This window comes from Xyrauchen texanus, chromosome 24 (genome assembly GCF_025860055.1).
Source record: "Xyrauchen texanus isolate HMW12.3.18 chromosome 24, RBS_HiC_50CHRs, whole genome shotgun sequence".
In the NCBI taxonomy this organism is placed as follows: Eukaryota; Metazoa; Chordata; class Actinopteri; order Cypriniformes; family Catostomidae; genus Xyrauchen; species Xyrauchen texanus.
Window position 1 is genome coordinate 10799993 of NC_068299.1, and position 12282 is coordinate 10812274.

A 12282-nucleotide genomic window follows, 5' to 3' on the forward strand; every position below is an offset into this window, starting at 1 on the left:
ATTAGACTTTCAATGATATATTGGTATTAGCGGGTATGTTTACAGATATGCGCACATACGAAAACTTTTTTCAGTCAAGTCAAGTTTATTTATAAAGCACACTTAAAAACAACAAATGTTGTAACCAAAGTGCTGTACAATTTTTTACAAACATTAATAACAGTATTTAATAGAACTTATAAAATGTTAAAAAGAACAAATTAATAAAACATTATAAAACCTACACAGAAAACTATTAAAATTCTCAACCAACATTATAGGCTAAAGAGTACAAATGTGTCTTCAATTTAGATTTAAATATCGGCAGTGTGGTGGAAGACCTAACAGTAAATGGGAGTGCATTCCACAATCTGGGGGCCGCAACTACAAATGCCCGATCACCTTTAGTTTTCAACCGGGAACGAGGAACAGAGAGGAGTAACTGATTTGATGATCTTAGAGACATAGGTGCAGAATGTAGATGGAGTAAATCAGCAATGTACTGAGGGGCTAAGCCATGCAATGCCTTATAAACATACATCACAACCTTGAAATTTACTCTGTGTCGAACTGGAAGCCAATGTAGGGAAGCGAGAACTGGGGTAATATGATCTCTTTTCTTGGTACCCGTTTGGAGTCTAGCTGCTGCATTTTGGACTATTTGCAGACGTGAAAAAGAAGATTGAGACAGACCCACATATAAGGCGTTGCAGTAATCCAGCCGGGATGTAATAAGAGCATGAATTACTATTTCCAAGTCCTTCTGTGAGAGAAACTGTTTTAATTTAGCAATGGACCTTAGATGAAAAAAACTCCCTTTCAGAACATATAATGCAAACAACATTGCTTTAGATTTGGTTTCATTACATAGTTTGTCCAGCAGAGCACGCTCCAACTCCACTGTTTACAGAGCTGACTCTGAGCTGACGGTGGCTCTGCAGAGTTGAGTGGTGTCTTCTTGGTAAGTTGCTAACTAGTTTGTGAAATACATACTGGAAAGTTAATAAACAATGACCACATCATTTTCCGTTTTCGGTATAACTAATATAACGTTAACCCTGTCCCTGGCAACCATGTCACTCATGTCTGTTTGGTGTTAGCCAGCTATAGTTTGTCAGTGCAGTAAGTAATGTAGCAGATTGAAAGGTAAACATTAGAGCATCTTTTTGCAGCTCAGTAGAAAATAGTGTGGTGGTGGATTGTGTCTGAGTGTTGATTTCACGCTACGCCGTTACCTAGTTGGTGAGATGCAATGCTGGTTCATGTTTTACTCTCCGTGACAACGAGCTTATAGCTAACGAGCTAACCACTTTATTGCTTGTCAGCTGAGTGGAAGCTAATGTGTAAACATGTATTCACCAAACTGTTTTGTTCAGGATTCACAGTTTGATACCCCCTTCAACTGAACAATTCCAGTCATTGCATTTATAAAATGTAATATTTAAAAGTCTGGTTTTCCACCGTTGAAAGTTTCCCCTGAACTTGTAACGCCACTCTTTTTCTCTTGTCACGGCAGGTGTAAAAGCTTCTTGTTTTAAAATCTGCCACTAATTGACTGGCAGTATTAAAATAGACAGCATTTCACTGATACTAAACAGTACTACTGATGTTTATTTAGCTATTTATTTCATTTTTATTTATTCTTTATTTTAATGGTTGGCAATTGACTGATACTAAACAGTACTGATGTTTTTTAAGCTATTTATTGTACTTATATTTATTCTTTATTTTCTCAGTGTTCATTTCTAGAATTTGTTGACAATTAATAATAATAATGTCAAATATTCTTTGATAAAAACATTTGTTTACGAAAGCAGCCTTCTGAGTGCCTTTACATAATCATATCAGTGAAAAATCGGTGAATAATCCACATAGGAAAGGTCTGTTTGATTTCAGCTCAAAAATTAACTATATCGGCCACCATATCAGTAATTGGTGAATTTTCTCCCTCTAAAACCTGTATTTTATCAGTCTCCAAAATCCCTAATCGGTCAGGCTCTACTCTGAGGCAACGACACACCTGATAAATTGTAGCAGTTGGGTGCATCTCACAAAACCTGTGTAGAAAATGTCCAGGTCTTATTTCACCCATAAATCAAAAAAAAAAATAAATTATATGTTGCTTAAAGGCAATGAAGTCTATTTTAAGGACCATTGCATTTTTTTAATTTGTTGAGCTGTAATTTTTCTTGCTTTTAAGCTAATTTTCTTAAAATATTGTTATTCTCATTTCGGTAATGTGCAAAAATGATGGTATCTCATTTGTATTGTATACATCATGGTAGTATTTGCTGTGTAGTGTATGCTGATTTAATGACAACAAAACTATTTTACTAATTTACTAAAGTATTGTAATGAGAATATCATTGAGAATAATGCAAATGAAAAAGAAAATTATAATGTTCAGACCCATTATGGTAATGAAAATTTGTGGGGAAATGTCCTTAAAGGAATATTCTGAGTTCAATACATGTTAAGCTCATGACAGCATGTTTGGCATCATTTTGATTACCACAAAAATGTACTTTGACTTGCTCATCCTTTTCTTTAATAAAGGCAAAAATCAGGGTTACAGTGGGGCACTTACAATGGAAGTGAATGGGGGCCCATTTTTGAATGTTAATATACTCACTATTTCAAAAGTATTGACACATGATGTACTGTAAACTATATGAATGTTAACATAATTTTAGTGTGATAAAATCACTTACTAACCTTTTCTGTGTAAAGTTATAGCCAATTTTACTAGCCATGACAATGTAATGTCAACAAACCCTAAAATGTCTGTAAATTTGATTTAAATTTTTAAACTTTACAGCTCAAGTAATACATGGGTATTAACAGAAGAATTAATGTAATTGCTTTTATAAAATTATAAACTTCACATTTCTGCCTTTAAACCCTCCAAAAATTGGCATCATTCACATCCATTGAAAGTAACCTTGATTTTTGCTTTATTCTTTAAAGAAATAAAGTCAAAATTAATTTTTGTGGTAGTCAACATTATGCCACAAATGCTGTCAATTGAACTTATATTGAACCAGGAATATTCTTTTAATTGGCAAGAAAATAATGTTACAATGAAAAATATATAAAATGATTTTTATTTGGGGTTGAAATATGATTCGTATATGTTCTTGACATTTTTTACAAGATTATTTAATGATTAAAACTATTCAAAATAAATTTCCCAAAGTTGTGCATTAAATAATTTATTATTTTCTGCATTAAAAAGTGTGTTTTTGTGTCTTTGTTCACATGTGTAGGGCATCATTTACTATGTAATTGCATCTCCTAAACTGGAGGAGTGGCTGGCAAACGAAACACTGCTGGAAGGCCTGACGAGCTGTGGAGAGCGTAACTATGTTGACCTGGATCCGACCTTTAACCCCAATATTGATGAAGACTATGACCACAGATTGGCTGGAATCTCTAGAGACAGTTTCTGCTCCGTCTACCTTAGCTGGATCCAGTACTGCAACTCACGGAGAGAGAAGGTAAAAGCACACACATATACTGCATCATGACACACTCTCACACACAAGTACCTTCGATGGCAAAGGGAAGATTGATGAATTTAAAGTAAAAGGTATTTTCACCTGCCCTCTCTGTTTTAGCCACTGGACAGTGAGAAGGACTCTATGTTGGTTCTGTTGTGTTATGGTCTCTGTGTTTTGGGGAGGAGAGCTCTGGGAACTGCATCACACCACATGTCCAGGTGGGGCCGCAATTAGCGTGTCGTGGATTTCTATGCTGAAGATTTCCAAAATATTTGTAATAATGAGAGATTTTGTGGTTTCTTTGAGTATTGATTGTTCTGATATGTGTGTTTGCATTCTCTCAGTAATCTGGAGTCATTCCTGTATGGGCTGCATGCTTTGTTTAAGGGAGATTTCCGGATCTCATCTGTGAGAGATGAATGGATCTTTACTGACATGGAACTGCTGAGGAAGGTGGTTGTTCCTGGAATACGCATGTCACTTAAACTGCACCAGGTGAGATGTGATGTCATCTGTGATGTGTTTTGGCTGGTATCTCTTAATCACGTGTGATTTTTGTCATTTTATGCTTTGTGATATTATCTTTATCAAGAGGGAATGTAATCTTTTATAAAGGCTTATTACACAACTTTCTGGAATACTTGATTCTGATTTGCCAGTCGCTGTAACTTGAACGCTAAACTATACAATTGACCGTTATCCCAGGCAAACGATTTCCTTCATAGCTGTTCACATAATAAACTTGCATCAATGTTTCATCTTTATTTAATTATTTGGTGAGTAGCTGTGTAATTGGCAGGATTATGTACTGTCAGACAGTTATTATCACATAATAAAAACTGACTTGTTGATCAGAACCTTGAAGAAAAGCATATTTACATATTAAAATACATTTAATCAGAGTTAAGTCATCACGAAAAACTGTTTGTAACATTTCTAAATGAAACAGGATATTCAATAAGAAATGTATGCAGTAGAAACAGACTATTTGGATTTCTTGTTCACTTTTATCTCTTATTTTCACTGCAGGATCACTTTACGTCTCCTGATGAATACGAGGAGTCATCAGTGTTATTTGAGGCGATCTCTTCTCATGAGCAGACTCTGGTCATCGCTCACGAGGGTGACCCGGCCTGGCGCAGTGCTGTCCTAGCCAACTCCCCTTCTCTGCTTGCCCTCAGACACGTGCTGGATGAGGGGACCAATGAATACAAGATTATCATGCTTAACCGACGCCACCTCAGCTTCAGGGTCATAAAGGTGAGAGAGCGCAAGAAAAAAAGACAGGATATAATGGAAAAAGTAAAGAGAGAAAAGGTACATTTTATGGCAACCAAAGGAAAGACAAGTCTGAAATTATTGCCATGCAAAATGTTCTGTGTGTTTCTGTTCTCTCAGGTGAATAAAGAGTGTGTGCGTGGCCTATGGGCAGGGCAGCAGCAGGAATTGGTGTTTTTGCGGAACAGAAACCCAGAGCGTGGAAGCATACAGAATGCCAAGCAAGCACTACGAAACATGATCAACTCTTCCTGCGACCAGCCGATCGGATACCCCATCTATGTGTCTCCCCTGACGACTTCTTACTGTAATACACACCCACAGCTGGGACACATACTGGGAGGACCAATCAGCATTGCTAACATACAAAACTTTATCGTCAATACTTGGCACAGGTGTGTGTGTGTGTGTGTGTGTGTGTGTGTGTGTGTGTGTGTGTGTGTGTGTGTGTGTTAAGAGAGAATGTGAGTAAGGAGTAATGGACAATCAGCCAGTTATTAATGCAAAATAAAAACAAAACAAAAGAATCCTGACAGGGTTACGAGGACCTTTTGTATCATCCTGAAAAGGTTTATTCTGTAATAATGACCGTCTGACTGTAAATTATCCTGCTTTTTACACAGCAACTTACCAAATAAATATATGGGCATAACATATTAATTTGCGAGACTATGAAGTGCTACTAGCACCGTGTAGGACATTTTCTGGGACAATGGCCAAATATAAAGTTTTAGCAGTCAGTATACAAATATATTTGATTTCAGATTGACCAATCAGAATTGAGCATTTAAGAGATTTGAAAAAGTGTTGTTTTTGTTTTCTTAAATTTTTTTTATTAATTCACATATTGAACACAGAAAAACAAAACATATATACACAGAATCAACAATTAACCCCACTATCACCCCTCCCAATCCCCAACCCCACCCTGGCCCCCAACAACATCCCAGTGGTCGAAAATGATTTCAGACACACACACAAAAAAATATAAAATAAAACATAATAATAATCACACATCCAGCAACGTCAGATATCTGCCCAATTTCCCCACAAACAAGTTCTTCTAAATGACCCCTCCTGAAATGAGGGTGCTCCAGCCAACCTCCATCTCCTTAAAAGTATCTCTCTGGTGATCATGACCCCGTTTAGGACCCAACTCTTTATGTGTCTATTCTCAATATCGATGACTGCCCCATCACCCAGAGTCTGGGGCAAAATGAAACCCGAGTGCCAAATACATCACACACAAAACTCTGAACCTTCGACCAAAACGAGATAACGGTGTCATTTAACTTCTCCGGTTAGTTTGATAGAAAGGGTTTGCAATGGCAAAATAGGGGCAAGAACTTCCTGTTCAATACAAAACCAGGGACGGACTCTCTCAGGTGGAAGCAACCAATGAGCCAAATGTCTGAGACCGAACGTATAATAATAAAACAAAATCTTGGGTAGGCCTAGCACACATTTGTCAATCGGCCTATGCAACTTACTGAAATGTAATCTGGGACATTTCCCATTCCAAATGAAGGACTTCGCTATGCTACCAAATTGCTTGATATAAGAGAGTGGGACATCTACAGGGAGAGATTATAGCAGGTAGTTACATTTTTTAATACAATTCATTTTAATAACATTAACCTTCCCAATCATAGATAAATGTAATGAAGCCCACCTGCCCACATTGCTCAAAAAACATTTTATTAAAGGGTCAAAATTAACTAACTAAATCACACAAATTTGCTGGGAATAAAATATCCAAATACTTAATGCCCTGTTTGGGCCACTGAAAGGCACCCTGAAAATCCATTATTGGGCAGTATGCTGTCAGAGCCAAAGTTTTGGATTTAGACCAATTAACTCTCTATCCTGAGAATTTAGAAAAGGAATGAATAATTCTGTGGAGGCAAGGCAGATCTGATGGGGTTGGAGACTAATAATAAAATATAATCTGCTTAAAGCAGAAGCTTATGTGCTACACCTCCTGCCATTACCTGGAAAATCCTCCTCCTTTCTTATCATGGCTGCTAATGGTTCCAGGGCAAGACAGAACAATAATGGGGAAGAGGGCAACCCTGCCGGGTGCCCCTATCTAGAGTAAAATAATCTGAAATTAATCCATTTGTGTGTTCCGCCGCTACCGGGTGTCTATAAAGTAACATAATCCATCCAATAAACATACTCCCAAACCCATATATTTCCAAAATCTTTAAAAGATAATATCATTCTACCATATCAAACGCCTTTTCATCGTCAAATGAGATTGCAGTGACCTGAGTCTGATCATTCACCACTGACTACATAATATTGATGAAATGCCTAATGTTATCAGAAAAGCCGCAACCCTGAATAAACCTCACCTGATCTTTATGTATAAGAGATGTCAGAAATTAATAATTTGCCAAAATTGTTGTTTTAGATGTTTCTCTCTCTCTCTCTGTAGACTGAGAAAGGGTTGTGGTGCTGGCTGTAACAGCGGTGGGAATGTAGAAGATTGTGATGCAGGAGGTCTGTCGTTTGGCAGTGGGAACTCTGGAAATTCTGGGACAGGAGCGAGTGATTCCCAGCACAGCTCAGGACCCACAGCGCTGCATGCTTACACAGCTCACTCTCTGGGTAAACACACTCAATCACACACACCAACACATTTACTGGTTTAACACACAGTTGCACACACTTTTACTCACTAGTATACATTCTGTGTTCTAATGAGGCCTCATCTCTCAAAGTAAAGACTTCTTTTTATTTATTTTGAGTAAAGTGCACATAGTGGTCAACTTGAATGGATTTTTCAATGACTGGATAACTTATTACCTAAATACTGAATACAGGGAGAGGACAGAGAGTGGCGTGGCCAGCAGAGAATGAATATATGCTAAATGCTAGTACAAATTAGAACATTTATGATGATGGAAACCTACCCTAATATTTACTAGAAAAATATTTGAGATAAAAAAGGTGCATTATCCATTGACTGTTAGTAGATTTTGTAGGTTTACAGGTGAAACTCGAAAAATTAGAATATCGTGCAAAAGTTCATTAATTTCAGTAATTCAACTTAAAAGGTGAAACTAATATATTATATAGACTCATTACACGCAAAGTAACATATTTCAAGCCTTTATTTGATATAATTTTGATGATTATGGCTTACAGCTTATGAAAACCCCAAATTCAGAATCTCAGAAAATTAGAATATTGTGAAAAGGTTCAGTATTGTAGGCTCAAAGTGTCACACTCTAATCAGCTAAACACCTGCAAAGGGTTCCTGAGCCTTTAAATGGTCTCTCAGTCTGGTTCAGTTGAATTCACAATCATGGGGAAGACTGCTGACCTGACAGTTGTGCAGAAAACCATCATTGACACCCTCCACAAGGAGGGAAAGCCTCAAAAGGTAATTGCAAAAGAAGTTGGATGTTCTCAAAGTGCTGTATCAAAGCACATTAATAGAAAGTTAAGTGGAAGGGAAAAGTGTGGAAGAAAAAGGTGCACAAGCAGCAGGGATGACCGTAGCCTGGAGAGGATTGTCAGGAAAAGGCCATTCAAATGTGTGGGGAGCTTCACAAGGAGTGGACTGAGGCTGAAGTTACTGCATCAAGAGCCACCACACACAGACGGGTCCTGGACATGGGCTTCAAATGTCAAACGCCTTACCTGGGCTAAAGAAAAAAAAGAACTGGTCTGTTGCTCAGTGGTCCAAAGTCCTCTTTTCTGATGAGAGCAAATTTTGCATCTCATTTGGAAACCAAGGTCCCAGAGTCTGGAGGAAGAATGGAGAGGCACACAATCCAAGATGCTTGAAGTCCAGTGTGAAGTTTCCACAGTCTGTGTTGGTTTGGGGAGCCATGTCATCGGCTGGTGTAGGTCCACTGTGCTTTATTAAGTCCAGAGTCAACACAGCCGCCTACCGGGACATTTTAGAGCACTTCATGCTTCCTTCAGCAGACAAGCTTTATGGAGATGCTGACTTCATTTTCCAGCAGGACTTGGCACCTGCCCACACTGCCAAAAGTACCAAAACCTGGTTCAATGACCATGGTATTACTGTGCTTGATTGGCCAGCAAACTCGCTTGACCTGAACCCCATAGAGAATCTATGGGGCATTGCCAAGAGAAAGATGAGAGACATGAGACCAAACAATGCAGAAGAGCTGAAGGCCGCTATTGAAGCATCTTGGTCTTCCATAACACCTCAGCAGTGCCACAGGCTGATAGCATCCATGCCACGCCGCATTGAGGCAGTAATTAATGCAAAAGGGGCCCAAACCAAGTACTGAGTACATATGCATGATTATACTTTTCAGAGGGCCGACATTTCTGTATTTAAAATCCTTTTTTTTATTGATTTCATGTAATATTCTAATTTTCTGAGATTCTGAATTTGGGGTTTTCATAAGCTGTAAGCCATAATCATCAAAATGATATCAAATAAAGGCTTGAAATATCTTACTTTGCTTGTAATGAGTCTATATAATATATTAGTTTCACCTTTTAAGTTGAATTACTGAAATTAATGAACTTTTGCACGATATTCTAATTTTTCGAGTTTCACCTGTATGTTTGTAATTCAAGGTGGCCAAATATCAGCCAATTTATCTCCCTGTTTATATATATATCAGTCTATCAGTCGTGTCGATATACATCAGTCTATCACTCGTGTCAAATCAAATTCAAGTAAAAAAAATTAGGGTAGTAACAAGCAATAATCTCTCTCTTTGTTCAGGTACGAGTCAGAGTTCTCAGTCTGTGCTGTCTGGTTTGGTGCGTCAGTCTCCCGCTCGTGCGTCTGTTGTAAGTCAGTCCTCCTTGTATCGCTACAGCAGCAGCCGGCAGTCTTCACTCCGCACGTCTGTAACGGGTCTGGAGCCTTGCAGACGCTCCTCCAGCAGCCAGCTGTCTCTCCGCACGCTGCCCACCTCCCTGCAGCTCCGGCTGGGCCCTAACGCCTCAGCTGCCCCTGACCCACCTGGCCCCTCCAGCTCCTTCTCCGCCCACTCCATCCCCCCCTGCAAACGGCATGCCCACACGCTCGCAGGCCTGCTGGGAAACGAGGCCTTAGTGCTGGGGACTGACCACCATCTTTACCCACACCATCATCTTCATCACATCCACCATCATCATCACAATCCCTCGCTGTCCTGTCTAAGGAGGGATGATATCTCCTACAGGGTGCAGGTGAGAGGTCTTTTTCATACAGTTCGGCATTTAAAGGTGATATAATATGTAATTTTTCAATCAGAGGCAGATAGGGTAGTGTTCAGGGGAACTTGTTTGAAAATTTTCCGTTTTTTTTCCAATTCTGTTTGGTGACGATAGCGGTGCACAAATAACACTTTAAAAATTTGTTGCTATGACAAAATGCATTCATGCATGTTTTGATTTGATTTGTACATGTATAGATTGTGGATGTGAGTCAGGTGTTGGACGTGATGAATCAGTCTAAGAGAAAGGAGCTTGTGTGGCCGGATGAGAGCATGAGACTCAGAGCTGGACGCAACTTTTGGAGAGAGTGGAGCCCCCTAGAGGGCATGGAGGGTCATGTAAGTACATCACACATGCTTTTCTTCAGGGGAATCCACTAAAAATGAATTTCTCCCACTGATAGTGCCATTTATTTAAATCACGCATATTAGGTAATTTTTTGCACAGCTCAATTCCTGACTTTTTCCGTCAGTTCTAAGTGCTGGTTGTGGAGGATGAAGCAAAAAAATGTGATCTGAAATACTTTTGCCAAAAGCGTGCTTGATTATATCACTTCGATGGATATATATACCCAGTTATAACATGCATCTCCATTATTTGATGAATAATTGCTACCATGGTCAATAGAAAATGTTCAAAAGAAATGCATTTCTCCATCTCTGTTAATTCTGCCACTGCATTCTTTCACTATTTCACTCTGTAGGTGGTTCATCGTTGGGTGCCTTGCAGTCGTGACCCAGTTAGCCGTTCTCACATTAATAAGACCATCCTGTTGGTCCAGGTGGATGATAAACTGGTTCCCATTATAGAGACGGGAGTGATTGAACTGGGGGCAGAGGTGTGAGGATACACACATACGCATCCTTCTCTAATGTCAGATCGCTGCACATGTCAGAGGGAGAACGAGGCCACGCTCGCTCCCAGCTGCTGATCAGAGTGCAGGAAACCAGGGAATCGTGCAAATAAAGGAAATACACACACAAACACATCCTGCAAGAAGCACACTTGCTTAAATCTGAACAGAAAGCTGCCTTGCTCTGTGTTGCTCGGATATGCTGCATGAGAGATCAGCTCCTGTAAACTTTTCTCTCTCTTTGTCTCCTTTATGAGCAACGATGATCTCATTCTGTTTTTTAGTTTCTATGCATCTCATCAGCTGTCTGTAAACACATGCAAACATGCAGGGAACACTAATCCGAGCTTGAAATATACACGGAGAAGACATTTTATTACAGCTATTATGAAGTTTTATTTTGTATTTTCAGCCAAATGAAGTCAGGTGCACATTATTGCCCTGGACATGCAGTGAATCATGTGACAGACTGTGTTTTAATAGCTGCCAAGACTGATGATCACAGTGAGGATGATGATAAAGTAGGAAGCAGTTGCTTCTTTTATCTCATCCTTCTTTTTCATCCACTTTTATTTAGTTGCAGATACATTTATAAACAAAGAGACAGGTGTTATGAGAAACTTTAACTTGCACTATGATTTTTAAATGTTTTATTTGCAGTTGTGCACTACATTCTTTAGATCACTTGTTATGTATTCCTCTGTGGTTTAAATCGCCATGGTTACCGATGCCTTTGAAATGAAAAATGCGAAATCATCGACATTCTTTTCTGCCATTTTGAGGTTTTCTTTAGCTTGAGGACAGAAGTGTTTTTTAGCACATGTAGTTATGTATGGAAAAAAATTATATGTGTGTGTGTGTGTGTGTGTGTGTGTGTGTGTGTGTGTGTCTGTAAAAATATTTGGCTTTGAATATTTATTAATGTATTTACATTTTGTTATATTGTTTTTCATTTACGGGACAAATAAAGACAATGCATAAATATGAAGTAACTTTGAACTAGTAATGCTCCTGAGTGACTGATGACATTAATTTATGAGGAGTAATTAAAGTGGATTAAAAATTGACCTGGGGGTGAGCTCGTATTCATGTGATCTGAGGACGAAGGTTGCGGCCCTTTAAAGTAGCCATTGTGAGATAATCCAAGCCAGCAGCTGGTTCACATGCACAAACGGTTAACAGCATAACCAAACATGCTGTTTACATGGTTATTGATAAATGAATGCATGTTTCATAATTGTTTAGAGAGAAACCCCTAGCAAGGAGGATGAGATATATATATATGTATACAGTTGAAGTCAGAAGTTTACATACACCTTAGCCAAATACATTTAAACCCAGTTTTTCACAATTCCTGATATTTCATCGTAGAAAACATACACTGATGGTTGGACCAAAAAATCTGAACTCCTTTGTAATTTCACAATATATAACACAAACTGTAATCATGCCCAAACGTGCAGAGTTTTTGAT

General features: G+C 38.6%; 1 protein-coding gene across 2 annotated transcripts in view; it reads left to right on the forward strand.

Annotated features, from left to right (window-relative positions):
* The window catches only part of LOC127618106 (pecanex-like protein 1), a 47212-nt gene extending 35330 nt beyond the window's left edge, over nt 1-11882 (forward strand). For both annotated transcript variants that reach the window (XM_052090361.1, XM_052090362.1), the window contains exons 27-35: nt 3246-3476; nt 3597-3697; nt 3824-3974; nt 4509-4739; nt 4878-5152; nt 7198-7370; nt 9478-9929; nt 10154-10294; nt 10660-11882. In XM_052090361.1, coding sequence (XP_051946321.1) covers nt 3246-3476; nt 3597-3697; nt 3824-3974; nt 4509-4739; nt 4878-5152; nt 7198-7370; nt 9478-9929; nt 10154-10294; nt 10660-10800 — 1896 coding nt within the window. In that variant the 3' untranslated portion in view covers nt 10801-11882. The remainder of the gene's footprint in view (nt 1-3245; nt 3477-3596; nt 3698-3823; nt 3975-4508; nt 4740-4877; nt 5153-7197; nt 7371-9477; nt 9930-10153; nt 10295-10659) is intronic.
* Nucleotides 11883-12282: the final 400 nt, after the last annotated feature.